Genomic DNA, 20,570 nt, shown 5'->3' with positions numbered 1-20,570 from the left:
GCAAAGAGACGGGCTGAGAGTCAAGAATCTCTCTTACGCCGCTCTGATGAATGCGGATCTGACAGACAGTGCTGAAATGAAATCTTTTCAACAAGAGTCTTGACGTAGTCTTAAAGGAGGAAACGCAGCAACAGTAGATGCCTTCAGTCACAGAGCTCCCCGAACTTAGTTAACTATGCCACTAGGCTTTAAAATTCTACTTCACACAGATTAGTGTGGCTACTGCTCTAGGGAGGAAATCAGAATGCTGGAAACTCAGTATAATCTTAAAAAGAAATCCTCTCATTGCCCTCGGTTCACAGGGTCTTACTGGCAAGGCCTGAGTCAAGGTCAGGAACACGGCAAACACTAAGGCACATTCTACCTCCCCTGGCAGCAGGCCTGGGAAGGAGGAGGGGCCGGCTGATGTGCATGTTCTAGACATGCGGCAAGGACAAGGCCACACCATTGCAGTACCGAGCACGGAAAGGGAGCGAGTGCCACTGGCTTCAAGTCTCCAGCAGATAGGTGTCCGTTCCCCATCAGAACTGCTGTGCTTAGTCCTGTCCGCCCCTCCTCAGAGAAGTGCTGCTAAAATACAACCTGTATAGACACGCCCACTCCCTTTCTTCCATAGTTCGCTGGATCTGTCTCTCAAAAACCACGTATCAAAAATTGGTAGAGTAGCCACTTAAAGGCATCGGCAAATTAAGTTTCCTAGATATAAATTCCTGTACCAACTAGAAAGCACACACCCTTGGGATGACAAGGTGGCCCACTGGGTAAAGTACTGGCTGCACAAGCCTGCGGACCTGAGCTGACGTCTCAGGACCCACAAAAGCTGTCCCTGATTTCCACAGCACGGCTTCACGGCACACACACACACACACACACACACACACACGCAGAGTTCTTAAATATTTTCAAAAGAAGAAAACACAATCTTGCTAAAGCACACAAAGACTCTTCTGACAAAAAGAATTGTTACCACACAGGCCTCCTTCTTTAAACACAATTCTCTAGCCCATACCCAGTTTTAAAATTTCACACACTTAGTTCTGAAAAAAGTCCTTCTGAATAATTCACGTGCCCATACTTTCAGAATTCAGGAAACAGAGGCAGGGGAGTTTTGAATTTGAGGTCAGTCTGGGATAAGCAGCAACTTCCAGGCTGGCAGTGACACACAGTGAACAAACCGGTTTCTAACAAACAAGACGCTCATCAGAGCTCGTATGCGGCTGCCTGCAGAATGCCTGAGCAGTGCGCTGAGGTCCCCAGGTTCAACGCCCGCCGCCAGAGGGTGGAAGGGGAGAAAGGGAAACAGCACAACGCCACAGCCACATCGACAGTGGAGTGAGGCTGAAGCAGAGCCAGGGAAAAGCTACCAGTAGTCAGACTAGCAAGCAAGAAAAATAAAACTTCGAGATGGTAAACGATGTTACCAGTTCTAACTGATACCAGGAGCTCTAAAGCTAGAGGTAAAGATTCTTCAGTGTAAGGAAGAACTGTTATAATTCTGCTGCGCTATCAGACTCAGTATTAAGTAAGATATGAGAGGAACTTTCCCTCAGGGGAACAACAAGACAAGGACAGGCACTACTATTCAAACTGTGTTAGAGATCCGAGCAAACCAGAAAAAAGGTGTATGGATCAAAAGGGGGAACGCTGAGGCCATAATCCACAGACAAGGTCTTCTTCATAAGAAATAAAAAGGGAATTTAGAGATTAGGAATCTCATAGGATAATGAGTACAACAATCCACTGAAAACATTAACACAACAGCCATAAAAATAAAACAAAAACCAAACCCCTCAGAGCTGGCCCTAAGACCAAGCTGAAGGCTGGAGAAACAGCTCAGCAGTGCTGTGTGCACGATCCTCAGGATTCACTCGGGCCCAGCACTTGTAGCTCCAGGGGCTACAAGTTCAGGCTTCCTGAGGTGTCTGCACGCACCCCACATACTGACACACAATTTTGAATACTAAAAATAAAATATTTTTAAAAAACAAAACTAAAACAAAGAATCAAGTTGAACAGCTCCTGGGGAACAACACCCAGTGTTGACTTCTGACCTACACATGAGCACACACATGTGTACATGGACACACATGCTAAGAGTGGCCCTACATACCTATAGTTGCAATGCTCATGAAGCTGAGGCAGGAGGATCAGAAGTTGACACCAGTTTGAGCTATATAAAAAGGCCTCATCAACACACATGGCGCCAGGCGGAGTGGCACACGTCTCTGATCCCAGCACTCAGAAGGCAGAGGCAGGTGGATCTCTGCTGAGGCTGAGACCAGCCTGGTCTACAGAGAGTTCCAGGGCTACAGAGAGAAACCTCCCGGACAAAAACATAAATAAATAGACAGGCAGACAGATATACACACACACGAATATAGAGAGCGTGTCTGTGAATAAATGATACAGTTCCCTAGAGAGACGCTGGGTAAACCATGTAACCGTGTTTGTGGACAGAACTATGTGTTCAAAACAATCAAGTAAAGTCCTACTGGGGCATAATGCAAAACTGGATCCAGTAATCCTGAAACTGATGAGATCACTGTAAAGAAATTTCAAAGAGCAATCTGAATCAGAAAAGAAGGAGGGTGACATGGAATCTATTTTAGATAAACGGTCATGGACCATACAGTTGAATGTGACTACAGCTCATAGTACAAACGAAAAGAAATTCATGATACATTAAAGAACATCTGTCAACAGTGAGACTTTACAACTCTTCAAACATTTACTATTTTCAAGATATCTAGATGCAAAGAAACTTCTTTCTTTTTCTCTTTTTCTTTTGGTTTTTCAAGACAGTGTGTCTCTATGCAGCGCTGCCTGTCCTGGAACCTGTTCTGTAGACCAGGCTGACTTTGAACTCACAGAGATCCATCTGCCTTTGCCTCCCTAGTGCTGGGATTAAAGGGGTGCATCATCATCACCCAGCAAAATTTCTTGAAGAATAAAAAAATAATTCTGTATGAGAAACCCTGGAACAGTCTGATGTCACGAGAAGGATGCCTGCTAAGAACGACCGCAACAGTCGGGGCTCACATCGTGGGCGAGGGCTAAACAACTCAAAGCGCAAAGCGCACGCCGAGAAAGCCAGTACCTAAGATACACAGAAGCTCTGCGCATCAGTAAACGGCCACTCAGGCGCCATGCAGCTCCGCTGTGCACACCTGCCATGCAGGGCCCAGGGTTCCAGTCCCTGCACTTGCAAAACCACAATCGGGACATGCCAAGCAACGAACTGTAACAAACATCTCTAACGCTTGTTTTTCTACATAGTATAGCTTTTCCCCAAATCAGTTCTGCACATGAACTGCTTTGTCTTAAAGTCCTATTCCACTATTTGGTTGGGACCACTTAACCGGTGACATTTAAAAGACTATGTGTGGCACTGTGCTCAAGAACTGCAAAACCAATTCCTGCTAAAGTCACTAAAAACCTGAGAGGAAGAGGCTGTGCTTTAGTGCTTCAACTCTGCCAAGTAGCCGACCTCCTAACTAAAGGAAATGAAGGCCATCCCCAGCGTTGCTGTGGTAACTCGGGACAGCCTTAAAAGGTGAGGGTGGAGAGAGGGCTGCTCTTTCTGACAAGCAAGGTCTAATTCTCAGCACCCACAGCTCACAAGTAGGAGCTAGCCATGTGTGTGTGTGTGTGTGTGTAGACATACATACAGGCAAAACACCCAAACACATAAAATAAAATAGAATAAGATAAAATAAAATCTTAAATATAAGTAGTCTTGATCCAAAATAAATACCATCATACAAAGGCTATCAGTGAACTTGAACGAAAGCACAATTTCAATTCATAGCCTATCACAGAGCGCCCTCTGCTGGCACAGTGGGAGGACAAGCCCCAAACGGACAATTCACAAGGAATTTCCTCTTCATCACTGAGACCAAGAGAAAGGTGCTCTTTTAGAGCCCTCATTCGAAAGTAACAGGAGAGTCTGCCCTGCACGCATTCGCATTCTACAGATAACTGACAAGAATTACCAGTATGTGTTTACACAAGTAATGACTAGTTAGTGTCCATTCTCCCTCAGATTTCAGCTAAGGCTGGACTGTACCTGATATTTTTATATATACAATAAATAGCATGTCTGGGAAAAATTTGTAAATGTTATCTTTAATTATTTCCTTGGGCCTAGTTCTAGGAGAGAATTTACCAGGCCACAGGTTTGACCTTTTCTTTTACGATCTGATTGTGTGTACACAACAAGAAGTATCTTCATGTGGGAGAGGAGGGCAAAGTCTCACGAGATCTCATGAGGCTGGAGTTTTACAAATGCTCATGAACCACCTGATGTGGGTGCTGGAAACAACTCGGGTCCTCTGGAAGAAGGCAGTGTTCTTAGCTGTGGGGCCATCTCTCCAGCCCCAGATCTGAACTTTGTAAACGCCAGACAAAGAATGCATCAGAAGTTTAATCAATGTATGAATCTACCCATGTAACATTCCCATTCCTTTCAGTCTCAGGGATAATGAATCTGAGCCCCAAAACTGACACAAGGAACTATTTTGCCTTTGAAAACGAGAGGTTAGTGGTTACCATGCAAACCACGATCTGGAAGGCGAAGAGTGAGACACGTGAGAACACTGCCCTGCAACGTCCTCAGACACCAGAAGCCCCTCTGCTGGGACACCTCCACCCACCTGCGAGCTGCCAGCCTTGCTGCCTTTCTACAAGGAGCCCCAGCCAAGTTAAAGAGCCTCCCTCCTACTGCACTCTGGCAGCACGCTCGGATTACACCGGATTAGAACTCATGTCCTTCCCTGCACTGATGACACAACGGAAGTCAGTCTGTGAGGGCATTTACGGAAAGGACCGACTGAGAAAGCCTCGTGAGAGTGGAGGGCACCATCTGACAGAGGGCCTGACTTTGCCTCCTGCTGGCACAGCCATCCCTGTGGCTGCTCCAGCCGCTATCGCTGCCATCCATCGGTGCATTAGACTCCAGACTCTTGGTCTTCCATTATGGACTACAGTCCAGTGACTCCTGGGAGTCTTCCAGGCCCCGAGAGCCAGGTTGAGACTGCCAAGACATCCAGAGTGTGGGCTGAGCAGCTTGCAGGTTCTCAGTCTCTCCGGTCTGCAGCCAGCCACTACTGGACTATCCGGACCCTGTGCCTATGTCATTCCAGTAAGACCCTTTGCTTAGGTTTCAAGCCCCAGGGCTCCTTGATCGCCTTTTCTTCCTCCCCTTCAGTTCTGGGATCAAACCCAGCCCCTCACATATGAGCTAGTCAAGTGTTCTACCAGACAACAAACTTTCTGTCTGTAAAGAAACAGAGCCAATATTTTAGGCAACGGTTTTTAACAGGTACTCAACTCAGCATTTTCAGTACCGAGGCAGCCAAAAGCAGCAAAGGAACGGCTATAGCCATGTCAGTACCGAGGCAGCCAAAAGCAGCAAAGTAACGGCTATGGCCTTGTTCCAGTTGCGCTTACTACCCAAAGTAGGTGGCAGTCTAGCTTGGCCTAGACACTGGTTTGCTGATTCCTGGATTAGAAGAAAAGCCGTAACTATGAGAGGTGTAGCTCAGCAGTAGACTAGCACATGGGAAGCGCTGATTCGATCCCTAGCATCGGTGTAGGGAGATAAGGGGGTGAAAACCTGATAACCAAGGAAACTCAGGTCTTTAAATGGACGCAAGGTTTAGGCTAAACTGGACCTCTACACCTCAGCTACTCTGTACCCTCCAATCGGTTCCTCTGTGAGTTGGCCTCTACCTCAGGATAAGACAAAGAGCGGTCACTGAAGAGCCTAGTGTGGGACTCTAAGCCACCTCAAGGAATGGAGCCAGCCACAGGTCAGCCAGGAAGAAGGGAAAGAACCCGGGTCTGTGGCACATGCCTGGCTGTGGATCGACTGGAGCCTGAGACAAGGGAACCACGGGAGACAGGCAAGCACTAGGAAGAGTTTAACAACCTGGGAGTCCATTTAGCATCACTTGAAGACCTAGGCAGGTCCTTTCCCCTCCTTACAGGCACACCTAGCAACCTGTTAGCAACTGAGGACCCCCCATCTGACCAGGGTACACATGCACCCTACTCTGAAGAATGGAATGGGCTTTTCCTGTCCCTTGACGACCATCATCACACTTAGACAAACACTATGCAGTCAGACTCTTCTGTCCAGGCACAAGACATTCCGGAAAGGCAGATCTGGCAAGAACTAGCTTTAGATTCATGTACGACCAGATGGAGTGTGTTCTCAGTTGAACTTTAGGAAAGCAGGACTGCATTACAGACAGAGGCATGTACAGAGGGGAAGTGATCAAATAAACTCATCTATCAAGCAACATCAGGGAACCACCCAGACTACTTCCCTTAGAAACCAGTCCCTCCCTCCACCAGACTCTCACAGAAAGAAGCCTTGGGCAGTAACTGTGCCTTCCTGTGGCCCACTGCCTTCTTGCTGTATTCTGACCTGTGCTTTGCCTAAATAGAGTTGCCTTGCTACTCTGCAAACAATGTGGGTTTTTCTCTTTCCTCAAAACAATGACAAAAATCTACAAACACCAGGCCTAGACTCTGACCACAGGCAACGGCTAAGCCCAGAAGTTAGAGAGAAGCCTGAGCAACACAGAAGAATCGTCTCAAAGGCAGAAGCACTGACTGGGGGGAGCTCACTGGTACAGTGCTTGCCTAGCATGTGAGAGGCTCAGGGATTTAATCCCCAAGAAAGTAAGGGAGAGTGAAGGGAGGAAAGAAAGGAGGGAGAGAGGAGTAAAACATGGCAGGAACGGAAGGAGAAAAGGAGAGAGGAAAAAGGAAGGAGTTTCTGAAGACTTAATGGAACTTTTAAATCTGCTCAATTATCTTTGACTGGCTGTCAGTTACCCTTGATTAAACAGACACTATCATGAAATAAACTAAAGATATGTACGGTACCTCACATCTTATTACAATCTGAGGTGAATTCTGTATCACAACAATAATGTGCCCTCCTCCAGGACAGCCCTCCAGTGAGAACACTGGGGTTCAAAAGCAAATTCCCTCCCATAGCCTCCTGCTCCCCACAGCCCTCCAGCCAAAGCTGCTACTGAGAATCTAATCTCTTCCTCTGAAGAACTTATCTATGGCAACAGAACAACAGATCCACAACTAAGACGGCAGGGGCTGTAAGAACCCGTCTCTGGATCAGTTAGTGTCTCCTCAGAGCCTCACTTTTCATGGTTCCTTCCTCTTCCTCATCCTCCGTGTTGATCACCATGGTACCCAGCTGGGATGGCAATGTGTCACCGTGCTCAATCATAGTATTGGCTCCGCCGCTCATCGTGCTGGCTACTCGGACAGTGCCCATGTCATCACCCGCAGCTCGAACCATCGTGCCAGAGTCCATTTCATCCTCCTCCTGCGAAGGAACAGAATCTTAAACTGGAGCTAATGGAATCACAAGACTCTGAAGTTTCTGAATTATTACTCTTCTTGGTGCAAACAGACCTGGATCTGACATCTCTCCAGGTTGTATGCAACACCTTAGAAGCTGAAAAGCACTTGTTTAACCAGGAATGACCACAAAAAGTCACCCATGTGACAACTGCATCTCTCATCAAAAGGAGCTCCCTCCTCCTCCCTTCTCACCTGACTTCCAGCACAGATCTGAACTAAAGTAGTACCCTTGGAATCTAAAAGTTGCAGGTGACTCCGGAATATAGTACAAAAACTTTAGAAGGGCTTGGATAAACCAAGTCTCTGTCTCTGTCACTATCCCTTTAGTGAGTGAATAAACTGGGTAAATGTTATGGAGACAAAATACTGTGTTCTAAGAAAACCCTGAGCACTGAGCGCGCAGACCCAGCCACAGTGTCCGGCAGCGCTGAACGAGATCCATCCAGGACAAAGAGCTGACTCCACCAGCTTCTTACCGCCTCTGTGGCCAGGGAGACCTAAGAGGCATGAACCCCTGACCCAGCACGGCGCCTGCCACTCACTGAGTTCTCATCGTCGTCCTGGTCCACTGCCCGCTGCTGGGCTTCCTGGCGCTTCAGTTTCACGTCCATGGCCTCGTTAATTAAGTCTCGCAGTATGGCCGCTCCCTTGGCGCTCTTAACAAACGGGTGCTTAAGTAGGAAAATGGGGACAACAGACACGGTTGGTTCTCAGACAGGCTTCTCTGTGCAGACCTGGCTGGCCTGGAACGGAGCTCCACCGCCACCACTGCCCGGCCACAATTTTTACTTTAATATAGTACATGGCACGTAATAGAAATCTGGCAAGATTTGTAGTATAAATCAGTGGGTCTAATTTTTCTCTTCAACCCTGAGGCGCAAAGCCACACTTACTTCCTACCTCCAAGAAGGCAGATGACCATTTGGACCTGGGCCACTTCTCTGTCTCATCTATAGGTTCTTTTGTCTTTGTTTTATTGAGAGAGTCCATCTCCAGGACCCCAATCTTAGTGACTGAATTCAGGCAGGAGGGCACCTTTACCCTCCAAGATACCTTACCTGCCCCATCTGATGTCCTGTCTTTGTGGGGCAACAACAGTCCCTGGTAGTTAGAGTTTCATATAGACTTCCTGGGCAGGAGTTACCTATACATCCCAACTTATTCCGACAGTACCCCATGTTTCCTTTCGGGATAGTACATCCCTGCCCCCATCACCAACAGGGTAAATGCCCCCAAGCCTTTGTTAAACTGAAGGGGTGGTGAGACTGCGGAGCAGAAGACTTCTCCATAAGCCTCTGGCATCATTTCCTCCAGGCACATTGGCAATACACTCAGAAGAGCTAGGCTGGTAGCAAGAGTCACACGTGCCCTTGTTCTCGGTCCTTACACGGTAGTTCACACCATTTCCTTCCACTCTCACCAGACACACGCACGTGGCTTAACATCGGTCTTGAGCTATTCCCACCCACGCCTCTGCCTGGTGGTGGAAGTGTTTCTGAGCTTCTTACTGCTCTTGCATCTAGACTCACGGGTGATGCACTTTCCTGCGCTGTTCTGAGTTAAGTATTTTCTATGGCCTTCCATCTCAACAGCTTTAAACCCCTCTCACAGCATGGACTGGCTTACTCCTCACTACTGCTTCCAGGCAAGCAACTCAGCAGTGTGTGGGCGGCTTGGAGACGCGGCTTATACCTGGAGGAGCTGAGTGGCTGTGGCTCTCTGCTCCGGGCTTTTTACCAGACACTGCTTCACGAAATCCATGAAGTTGTCCGACCACACCTCGGGCTTACGGAATGTGGGAGGAGGGTTTGTAGGAATCATGAATATTGCCTAGTTTTCAAAAAAAAAAACAATTAGGTAAAATAAAGATGACATTTCAACATAAACAACTACAACTACATTTGCTTGGTAAAAGGACTTTACTTATCCCAACACAAAGAGTGTCCACGTGGAGTACAGCAATCTCCTTCCCTTTGCTCACACGCAGTTGTGTTCTAAACCTTACAATATTAAAAACAACAAAACCCTTCCGTGTGTGTGTGTGTGTGTGTGTGTGTGTGTGTGTGTGAGAGAGTAAAGAGAGTGTGTGTGTGAGAGAGAAAGAGTAAAGAGAGTGTGTGTGTATGTGTGTGTGAGAGAAAGAGTAAAGAGAGTGTGTGTGTGAGAGAGAAAGAGTAAAGAGAGTGTGTGTGTATGTGTGTGTGAGAGAAAGAGTAAAGAGAGAGTGTGTGTGTGTGTGTGTGTGTGTGAGAGAGAGAGAGAGAAAGAGTAAAGAGAGTGTGTGTGTGTGTGTGTGAGAGAGAGAGTAAAGAGAGTGTGTGTGTGAGAGAGAAAGAGTAAAGAGTGTGTGTGTGTGTGTGTGTGTGTGTGTGTGAGAGAGAGAGAGAGAGAGAGAGAGGGAGAGAGAGAGAGAGAAAGAGTAAAGAGAGTGTGTGTGTGTGTGTGTGTGTGTGTGAGAGAGAGTAAAGAGAGTGTGTGTGTGAGAGAGAAAGAGTAAAGAGTGTGTGTGTGTGTGTGTGTGTGAGAGAGAGAGAGAGAGAGAGAGGGAGAGAGAGAGAGAGAAAGAGTAAAGAGAGTGTGTGTGTGTGTGTGTGTGTGAGAGAGAGAGAGAGAGAGAGAGAGAGAGAGAGAGAGAGAACATGTGAGAGAAGGGGAGAGAGAGAAAGAGTGAGTAGAGGGTAAAGAGAGACTATGGCACTAGGAACTGAACATGGGGCCTGTGGATGCCAAGGAGGAGCTCTGCCACTAAGCTATTTTCCACACCCTCAAATCCTCTCTCAGCAAAAATGAGAGAAAAAAAAAACAAAAAAACCCAAAACCTCAAGCTACTATGGGCTGCTATAAAGTCAAGCACATTTAAATTCTACTTCTCAAAGGCTACGGCTATCACGTATTAGGGCTGGAGACGCTCACAGTTAATATCGCACACCGACTGCTCTTGCAGAGGAACTGAGTTCGGTCAGGTCAGAGGACCAGCACTCGTGTCGGGCAGTCACTTGTAACTCTAGCTTCAGAGGATCTGACACCCTCCTCTGGCCTCCAAGGTAGCACACAATTAAAATAATAAATCTTTCTTTAAAAGACTATTAATTGTTGGATTTTAAATTATGTAAACACCATTTGATGAAAGATGAAACAATTTTTTATTAAATACTTTAAATTATTTGGAGCGGGGAGGGCAGGGTTCAAGACAGCGTTTCTCTGGGTAACCCTAGCTATCCGGGAACTGGCTCTACAGACTGGCCTTTGCCTCTGAGTCTGAGGATTCACAACCCAAAACTCTTCCAGAAACCAAGCATGAAAAAGACAATATATGAACAAAAATGGTGGTTAGTGTTGTAGGTGCAAACACACCCTGAAGTAAACACTGCAGCAAGTGCTGTCTGACAGTGGTGACCCAATGGGGATCACAGATAATGATTAAATCGAAAGCTCTATATGTACAAAGCTAAAAGGAGGTACCTTAGTTATTAAAGGGTATATATTAGACGTATGTAATTTGTAAGTCAACCTACACATTTCTATATTCTATAGCCTATGTCCTTCAAGGAGACGCATGCTGCAGAATGAAGAACTATATTCAATTAATTTCTTTTTTTTTTTTTTCTTTTTTCTGGGGACCGAACTCAGGGCCTTGCGCTTGCTAGGCAAGCACTCTACCACTGAGCTAAATCCCCAATCCCTTCAATTAATTTCTTACTACATCTAATGCCAGGGGAAGAATATCACCCACAGTAAGCATTTGTCATTATATAAAATTAATTCAACTCCTGTTTGGAACATAACCAAGGAAGGTGCCACATAGCTTTCTGATGAGCAGTAGTCAGTCATCCAACTGGCTTTCTGCTTCCTTACCCTCATTGGATGGATGTCAGCGTATGGGGGCTTTCCTTCAGCCATTTCTATGGCCGTGATTCCCAGAGACCAGATGTCTGCCACACAGTTGTACCCGATTTCCTGAATAACTTCAGGAGCCATCCAAAACGGTGTCCCTATCACTGTATTCCTCTTTGCCATGGTATCCTAAAAGGGAAAGGGGAGAGACCAACACCAAGCATGAAAACTGAGAAAAAGAAATGGTTTGGACATTAAAAACTGCTTTGTTCTGGCCAAGTGGTACAGAGGGGGCGTGGCTGTTTGAGACTAGCTTTTTGCTTAGATTTCATTGAGGCTCCCTCCAGGGGAGGGAGGAGTCCATTACTGCTGCTGTCCGTGAGCCCAAAGCCCAGAGACAGGTCGGCAGCCCTAAGGGAAACTTGCTGCTTTATTCTGCTAAATGACACAGCAAAAAAAACAGCTCCTCACGCCGCATTGCTGCACCTGTACAGCGGCACCACTCAGCCATCCCAGAGAGGTTCCTGCAGTTAACAGAGACCCACAACTGGACAGCACGCAGGAAGTTGGGACGATGTCCCACCCCGGGCCAAGAAGCTGTTTGCAACTGACAGCTGCTGGGGAAAGGAAAATCTGTTTTCTTCAACAGAATGTCACTGAGAACGTCATCCCTACTCCAGGGCAGGCCATGCTCAGGGGGCGCTGGTCAGCATAAGCCGGCCCCCCTCATATCTTTGCTTTGTTTTCTTAAAAAAGTTAAATAACAACAACAACAAAACCCATGTAGTTGGGTGGGTAGGAGTTGGAGGAAGACCTGGAAAGGGGAAAAATATGATTAAAACATAGTGCATAAAATTCTCAAGGAATAAATAAAAACATTTTAAGAAGAAAAACAGTGCCTTGTACTTGAAACATAACTAAAAATAATACTCAAGGCATAATGAGACAAGCCACTAAAGAAATTCAAATGGCCAAGGGCCGTAAAAACTTTCAATTATTAAAATATAAAATTATTAAAGTTTTAAAAGTTTAAACCAGTACTAATAACATACACGCCAGAGTAGAATGTTCATGATCAGGAATTACCAAGCCAGGGACCTACACCTCAGCTACTCAGGAGGCCACCTGAACCACGGAGGGCAAGATCAGGGAGACAGTCCTGCGGTACTCAATGAACAACAGTTTAAGCCCCAACACTTGTAACCTGACTTACATAATAATGATGAATAATTTTTTTAAAATCACCACACAGGTGCCTAGCACTTGTAATCTGAGTCCTCGGGGACTGAGGTAAGAAGATCTCAGAGAATTCAAGGCCAACCTGGACTGCACAGAGCGTTCCAGAACGGCAGGGAACCCAGAATGAAACCTAGTCTCAAAACATAAATAAGTAAGCCCAGCCTTTAATCCCAGCACCCAAGAGGCAGAGGCAAATGGGTCTTTGTGCTTTCTAGGCCATTCTGGTCTACACAGCAAGTTCTGGGCCAGCCAGGGATACCTAATAAGACCCTGCTCAAACAGAAAAGTAAATATTACAATAGATACTTATATACTGAAATAACACATCAAAAACTCTCTAAAGAGGCAAACAGAGTGAACACCCACCTACAGCCCATGAGAGACATGAGCAAAAGGGGCTTAATTTTGAGGTGAGACAAAACTAAATAGCAAATGAAAGCAGGCATGGAAAATGTGTAAGCTACTGCAACACCAAAATAGTAGTTTACAAAATAATGAAGAATCCAGCTTTATTTCTGTGCAAACAGAACAGTAGTCAAGACAATGCAACACCCAGTGAACGGAAGCGGCCGGCGGAGCAGAAGAGCAGCCTAGAGTGGTAAGTACTGTCAGGACAGGTCACAGCCAGAAGGCAGGCTACTCATCTGTCCATCTTACAGACTTAGTAGGCAACACTCCCTTGGTTTATAGTGCAATTAGAAAAATCGTCTTCAAGCGGAGATAGAGAAGTTGTCCCTAGTTTCACCTGCGGTTTGAAGAAGGGAATGTGGCACTTACTACATTAAGAAGCTGGTGCACACTTTCCCAGAATCTTGCTACAACTGAAGCGCAGGTAGGGAGAGGACTTCAAAACACAGCGAAGGTGCAGTCTCCCATCCTCTTCCCACACTCCCTGAGGGCCTGTGGCTTAGGTTCTGTCAGTCCTGAGCAATGACTTCTGAACTAGCCTCACACTGCCACCAAATTAAAAAACAAAGGAAACAACTTAGGCTTAATCATTTCCTTAGCTGAGACCTCAAACTTGTGGGCTTTCAAATGGAGATAGCCGAAGTTGCTTTTACTAGATTATCTAAACTAGAAATGAGCACTCACATAAAGGAAACGGTTTTGAGAATAAGTAAGCAGTGTATCCTAAACTCCAATTAGTTACAGAGGTACTAAAAGAGCAGCAGAAAGCATTAAACCCAGAAACTGTGGCTCATGTAACTGTCTATGCACACACTCGAAAGCCAGTCAGCTGTACATGCCCCACAGACAACTGAACAGGCTTTCAAACTAGATGCTAAGGACAGAACATCCCCAAACTACAAAGCACTGGCCAAGGGTGGTGGCGCATACCTTTAACCTCAGCACTTGGAGCTAGAGGCAGGTAGACCTCTCTGAGTTTTAGGCCAGCCTGGTCTATATCAAAGTTCTAGACCAGCCAGTACTATGTAATGATGCCCTGTCTCAGAGGAAGAGGGGAAGAAAGGAAGAGGAGAAAAACAAACTAAGATCTAGATAGTCATGTATAAAATTCTAAACTTAAATTTTATCTTATACTTTCACCAAAATAAGTTCAAATAAGGTAATTCTCAAATATAGAAAACAAAACCCAGAATAATACTGATGTATAGATGAGCTGGTATACAATGCCGGAACAGAACACCAAGGATAAAGACCGAGAGAGAGAACGAGACAGAGAGAGACAGAGAGACATAATGAATCTAAATCTGAGTCTGCCCTAGTTCACACTTGTAATCCTAGTTCACACCTGTAATCCTAGTTCACACCTGTAATCCTAGTTCACACTTGTAATCCTAGTTCACACTTGTAATCCTAGTTCACACTTGTAATCCTAGTTCACACTTGTAATCCTAGTTCACACTTGTAATCCAAGCACCCTCGGCAGACAGAGGCTTCAAGAGCAGACTACACGGTGAATTCCAGGCAACCCTCAGTTACAGGATGAGGCTGTGCCTAAAAGGGAGGGAAACCAAGAGTATGAGGCATGCACTCGGGAGGCAGAAGCAGGGGTCTCTGAGTTTGAGGTCAGCCTGTTTTACACAGGCCAGAGAGGGTTACACAGTAAGAACACGTCTTTTTAACTTTTTTGAAAAAGGGAGGGGACACTATCCTAAGGACAAAAGTCAAATACACACTAAAAAATGTTGAGCATTTCTTTAGGTACTTCTCAGCCATTCGATACTCCTCAGCTGAGAATTGTTCGCTCTGTACCCCATTTTTAAATAGGGTTATTTGACTCTCTGGAGTCTAACTTCTTGAGTTCTTTGCATACATTGGACATTAGCCCTCTATGGGACGTAGGACTGGTAAAGACCTTTTCCCAATCTGTTGGCTGCCGTTTTGTCCTACTGACAGCGTCCTTGGCCTCCCAGAAGCTGCTTTGTCACCCTGCCGATGGTTACCACACATCTACTGCCACACTTGCGGCAGCAGTAGGAACTGAAAACCAAGATCAGTGAGCACCCAGTGTGCAACAGCACAGCACACATGAAAACCCAAGCTGCATCAGAGACCGAGCCTGAGAGACCGTCATGCGCTGCTAACCCAGGAGGCTGAGGCAGAGGGATGGAGTCTATCAGGAGCCTGGGCTACAGAAGACAAAACAGAAAAAGACAATAATTGCAAACTTCTGCTAAAGATGACTGACTGGACAAATCTATCTTCCCCAAATCATCTAAAGATGCAAAGCGAAACCAAAAAGTTCTGTAGGCTGGGAAGCAGATGGCAGGCTGAACAGCAACCAAACGGACAACCGCATGCAGTCCTGAGGCAGTCACCGGGAAAACTGAGGAACACCTAATTGTAACACAGAGCCTTCCGAACGGCTGAGGCGGCCGGCATCGGGAAGGTGGTGCACATGGGCATCAGAACAGCAATGCTGGCTTCAAAGAGTCTACAGAAGGATTTAGAAAGCAGGCATCTTGGCACAGGCATCGAATCCCAGCCTTCAGGAGGCTAAAGCAAGGGGACTAAGAGTTCCAAGCCAGCTAAAGCTAGAATGCAAATCCCTCTCACAAAAATAAAGAAATGTATGTAAAGTAATGTATGTAAATGTATGTAATTACAGAGGAGTGCGCAGTGACTCAGAGCACTTCCTACTCTTGGGTATTTTCTTTACTTATATTTCAAATGTTATCCCCTTTCCCAATTTCCCCTCTGGAGTCCACCTATCCCTCCCCACTTCCCCTGCCTCCATGAGAGTGTTTTCCTACCTACCCACCCATTCCCTCCTGTCTTCCCATCCTAGCTTTTCCCCTACACGGAGGCATTGAGCCTTCACAGGGCCAAGGGCCTCTCCTCCCACTGATGCCCCATAAGGCCATCCTCTGCTACACATGTGGCTAGAGCCATGGGTCCCCCCATGTGCACTCTGTGGTCAGTGGTTTAGTCTCTGGGAGCTCTGGGGTATCTGGCTGGTTGATACTGTTGTTCTCCTATGGGACTGCAAACCCCTTCTTGATCTGACATCTCTAATGCTGACATCTAACCCAGTGAAAGACAGGCTTGAGAGCCCATCCTACATTCCTCCTAGGAGATGGGAAGTGGAATACAGGAGAATTTCTGGAATCTGCACCATGAACAACAAAATGCCCTCTCTCAAACATCAAACAGGGTGGAACCCCACATGTATACCTCATCGCAGCATGCAGCCACACACACACACACACACGCACGCACGCACGCACGCACGCACGCACCCACACTTTTTAGAAAGGGTTTTTGTTTTTTTTTTTTTTTTACAAATTTATTATATTATTTATGAGTGCACTGCAGCTGTCTTCAGACACACCAGAAGAGGGCATCAGATCCCATTACAGATGGTTGTGAGCCACCATGTGGTTGCTGGGATTGAACTCAGGACCTCTGGAGAGCAGTCGGTGTTCTTAACCGCTGAGCCATCCAGCCCTACACATACACTTTTTAAAATGAAAACTAGCAACAAACAGAAGCTCAGTGACGCTGTGGGACACAGTACATAAAACACGCACTAACAATGGACAATGTGAAAACAGTGTTCCACTTAAAATAGTTTCAAAAGGGAATGACGTAAACACATTAAGGCAAAATATGGGTTGTGCAAATGATATAACATTGGTGAAAAATAAAAGACCTAAGTAACGGAAAAACTGTCTGAGGTCCATGGCTTACAGTACTTAATCCTAACATGGTGATGTTTCAAGGCTTACCCACGACTCAAAGCAGTGTCTCACAAAATGCCAACGATTTCTCTGGCAAAATTAACCCACTAATCCAAAACTGAGGAGAAACGCAGGGTCCCAGGAGAGCCAAACCGATCTGGAAGACGAGAATGAAGTGAAAGGCCTCGACTCTAACCAGCGTGAAGTCAAGAGTAGAGCAGCAACAGTGACCAGGTGGAGGACAACAGAAGACAAGACAAGCCACAGATACGCCATACTGGATCTTCAGCAAGGACCAACACATAGTCACCAGAAGAAAGCTAAAGGCTCATCAACAAGTCATTGAAATCAATGATCAATGACCAGTTACCTATACACAAAAGAATGTATCTGGAGACCTACTCACAGCATGAAAATTAACTCAGATCTCAAAGCAAATGTTAGAACTGAGACCATTAAACACATAAAAAGGGATCTCGCACAAGGTCTTGATTTCTTAGTTAAATAAAGTGCCAGAAACTTAAGTGGCCAAAGAAACAAGAAACTGGACGTCTCCTAAAGTTAAAAAGTCAGACAGAGATGGTAGCATGAGCCACCATCCTAGCCCTTGGGAGGCAGAGGCAGGTGGATTTCTATCAAGGTTAGCCTGGTCTACATACAGAGTTCCAGACCAGCCAGGGAGACAGAGTTAAACCTTGTCTCCAAACACAACACAACAAAAGGTCTGTAGCTGGGCAGAAGGGGAGGAGAGGGTGTGAAACCCAGTGTTTGCTCTACTACCCCGGAAAACCTGAATTGTTGGGAATCTAGTGTTTATTCTTATAGAACTGCTCCATTTTCCTACATAGAATTCCACATTCAGTGATTATTTTACAAAACGAGGTAACTCTAGCCCCATCTTGAACAGTTTTCTTTCTCACTGGCAAGCGCTGGGGAGGCAGGCGGGAAGTCAAGAGCCAACACTGAAGTAAGCGGGAGTGCTTCCGGCACAGCAGCTGAGCAGCTTGGCTGCCTTGCTGGAGGAAAGCAGGCTGGTTTAGTGACGCTTTCTATGTACCTGATGTATCAGAGTTCAACTAAAGCTCATATCTTAGGCTAGTTTTCATTGCGAGAAAAACTGAACCATGGAACCTGAGTCCCGGAAAAGATCTGAAACTCCTATCAGCTCTGATGATGTACTTGGAAACCTACAAATTTCTACTAACACAATTAAATCAAGTATTTTATTTTTTAAAAATGATAAAGTAGGGGTTGGAGTGAGGTCTCAGTCAGGAAAGCATTTGTCATGTATCCCTGAGAAGCTCAGTACAGTTCTCTAGCTCCACCCTACGCAGGACGCTACGGCCCTGCGTGCGCCTGGAATCCCTAACTGGTGGGCAGACAGACGGACTCCTGGAGCTCACTAGCCAGTCAGTCTTTCTGAATCAGTGGCCTCCAAGTCAGTGGAGAACAACCACCACAATAAACTCTGGCTTCCACAGCACACAAATGTGCACATGAGCCAACAGACACATGCATGTGCATACACGTACGTACACACACACACACACACACACACACACACACACACACACACACACACACACCACTTACTGGAACTGGCTTCTTGGGGCACAGACAAAACTATGGCTACCAGTCACCATTTCCACTTACTGTAAGTTGGCCTGCGACTCCAAAGTCTGCAAGCTTTGCATGGCCTTCTGTGTTTAGCAAAATATTTCCCGCCTTGATATCTCGGTGTATTTTTCTCATAAAATGAAGGTATTCTAATCCTTTAAGAGTTGATTGTAATATTGTAGCTATTTCATCTTCTGTTAACTGAAAAACAAAAGACAGTAAGAAGTCTCAACCCTGTTAACACAGGAGAAAAAAGTTACATCGAAGCTCTCCCACAGCCGCTTCAGCCTTGCTGTGTCCTGCCTGTTTCGGGTGATCTACGACCTGTGAACTGTGAACTCAGAGCTCCAGTCCCCTGGTTCCTCTCACCTGCCTGTTCTATCTCCCTATACGGCTCTCCCAGTGTACATCTGTACCACAGGCCTTCCTCAGCCTGCCCAAATGTCACTCATCAGAACAGCAGAGGCCTTCCTTCTCCACGCCTGGGTCATTCTCTGTTCTTCTCGTACCACGTCAGCTCAGAGGCAGCCTGACATACAATGCAGTCTTCCTCATTACAGATGCACACTCCATTAAAAACTGTCTTCTCCTGCTTACTCTTGTAGCCCTGGTATCAAGAGTGGGGACTGAAATAGCTCTAGAATGACAGTGCTGGAGGCTGGCACAGGCCTCTGAGCAGACCCAAGTCTGAAACAGATCCCAGCAAACCCACACACGGCTCCCGTGTGACAACCAAGCCACGTTCAGGAGTAAGCTGTGAACAAAAGGACCCAGGATTAGAAGGACCCAGCCTGGACTTCTGGCACCACTTTCTTTCCCTTTTATCTAAGGTTTGACATTGCTGAATGAGGACCGGTGAGGAGAGAAATCATGAAAACAAGAAAGAGAGTGAGGCTCGGTGGGAACAGCCCAATGGGTAGAAATGCACAAAAACCAACCACCGCATGACGGCAGCGTCAGTGATCAGAAGAGGGCGTGCCCTTGCAAGTGCACCAGAACGGCAATTCCAAAAGGAACTTAACCAGGAATTTAAAATATCTCACAGGTGGCCAGACCTTAATCCAATCAATCAGGACGCTAGGTTTAAAGTACAGCTACCATCCACTTAGGTTTAATTATAGACCAGTTTTCTGCTTAAAGTAAAGATTTTCCTGCCTCCTGGGGGCCCCTTTCTAGTGTCCTGGCACCTACCCTTCCCCATCCCCATGTAGACAGCATTCATAAAACATGAGAGGCTGAGAGCCACATCAGAACAGACTCAGGGCCAAGAGCAAGCAGCGTCTGTGGTTTCAGCCCGGGCAACCTCTTTAGCACAGCAGTACCACAGTCTACCATGATCTTTTTTTTCTTTTCAGATCTTTCTGTTCTATTTCTTCAAATTTAAATAATACTTCTAGTCATCTGTGGCTGGCAATGGTCACACTAAATGGTCTTTATATATAACACACAACAAATTAATAATTAAGTCACATAGACTAATAAACTAGTATTAAGGTATTGATTTTATTTATTTAAGCATTTTTGATGATTTGTTTATTTTTGTTTTGTTTGTTTGTTTGTTTGTTTGTTTTTTGGAGCTGGGGACTGAACCCAGGGCCTTGCGCTTGCTAGGCAAGCGCTCTACCACTGAGCTAAATCCCCAACCCCTATTTTTGTTTTTTATGCACTGGTGTTTTTCCTACATGTGTGTCTGTGTGAGGATGTCAGACTTACTGGAGCTAGAGTTACAGACAGTTATGAGCCACCGTGTTGGGGCTGGGAACTGAGCCAGAGTCCTCTGGAAGAGCAGCCAGTGCCCTGAGGCCATCTCCCCAGCCAAGGGCTTCAATCTTAAATCAACAAGCCAGTCAAGGTTTTGGGCTTCTTTTTAATTATTTAATCCATTTTTTGAGATTATAATATAATTATATCATCTCCCCCCCTTCCCAAGCCTCCCATGTACCCCCCTCCTTGCTGTTCTTCAAATTCATGGCCTCTTTTTAATTATTGTTACCTTCATATATGTTTGTATGTACACACACAAATAAATTTTATGTCAGAACACTATTCTTGGCTAAAGAACTTACTGTCTAATCAAGAAAACCCACAATTTTCAACAAAGTAAATTTAAGAAAGGGAAACAATGATAAAACGCAAGATTTGTAACTGTTTGCCAATAGCCCCACCTTACACTTATCTAATACCTCATGGCTCACCTTTGCATACTTAAGCTAACTTTACAGCACTGCAGAGACTTAAAGAGATGCTCGCTCCCCCTCTTACAACCGAAGGCAAATGTTCCCATTTTTGACAATCTGCAGGGCAACTGGGATTGGTTTCCAAACTGCATAGCAGTTGACC

General features: G+C 45.8%; 1 protein-coding gene across 4 annotated transcripts in view; it reads right to left on the bottom strand.

The window, feature by feature from the left end:
- The window catches only part of Stk4 (serine/threonine kinase 4), a 79,221-nt gene that overhangs the window by 44,036 nt on the left and 14,615 nt on the right, over nt 1–20,570 (bottom strand). For 3 of the 4 annotated variants that reach the window (XM_087652382.1, XM_087652383.1, NM_001107800.1), the window contains 5 exons: nt 18,267–18,431; nt 11,251–11,418; nt 9,088–9,225; nt 7,938–8,066; nt 7,171–7,357 (listed from right to left, as the gene is read on the bottom strand). In XM_087652382.1, the coding sequence (XP_087508508.1) occupies nt 7,171–7,357; nt 7,938–8,066; nt 9,088–9,225; nt 11,251–11,418; nt 18,267–18,431 (787 nt within the window). Of the gene's footprint in view, nt 1–7,170; nt 7,358–7,937; nt 8,067–9,087; nt 9,226–11,250; nt 11,419–13,245; nt 13,494–18,266; nt 18,432–20,570 lie in introns of those variants that run through there. The other variant, XM_087652384.1, reaches the window with a different exon arrangement.

Source organism: Rattus norvegicus, chromosome 3 (assembly GCF_021556685.1).
Source record: "Rattus norvegicus strain SHRSP/BbbUtx chromosome 3, alternate assembly SHRSP_T2T, whole genome shotgun sequence".
NCBI classification, from domain to species: domain Eukaryota; kingdom Metazoa; phylum Chordata; class Mammalia; order Rodentia; family Muridae; genus Rattus; species Rattus norvegicus.
The sequence above is the reverse complement of the archived record's forward strand: the minus strand, read 5'-3'. Positions and strand labels throughout refer to the sequence as shown.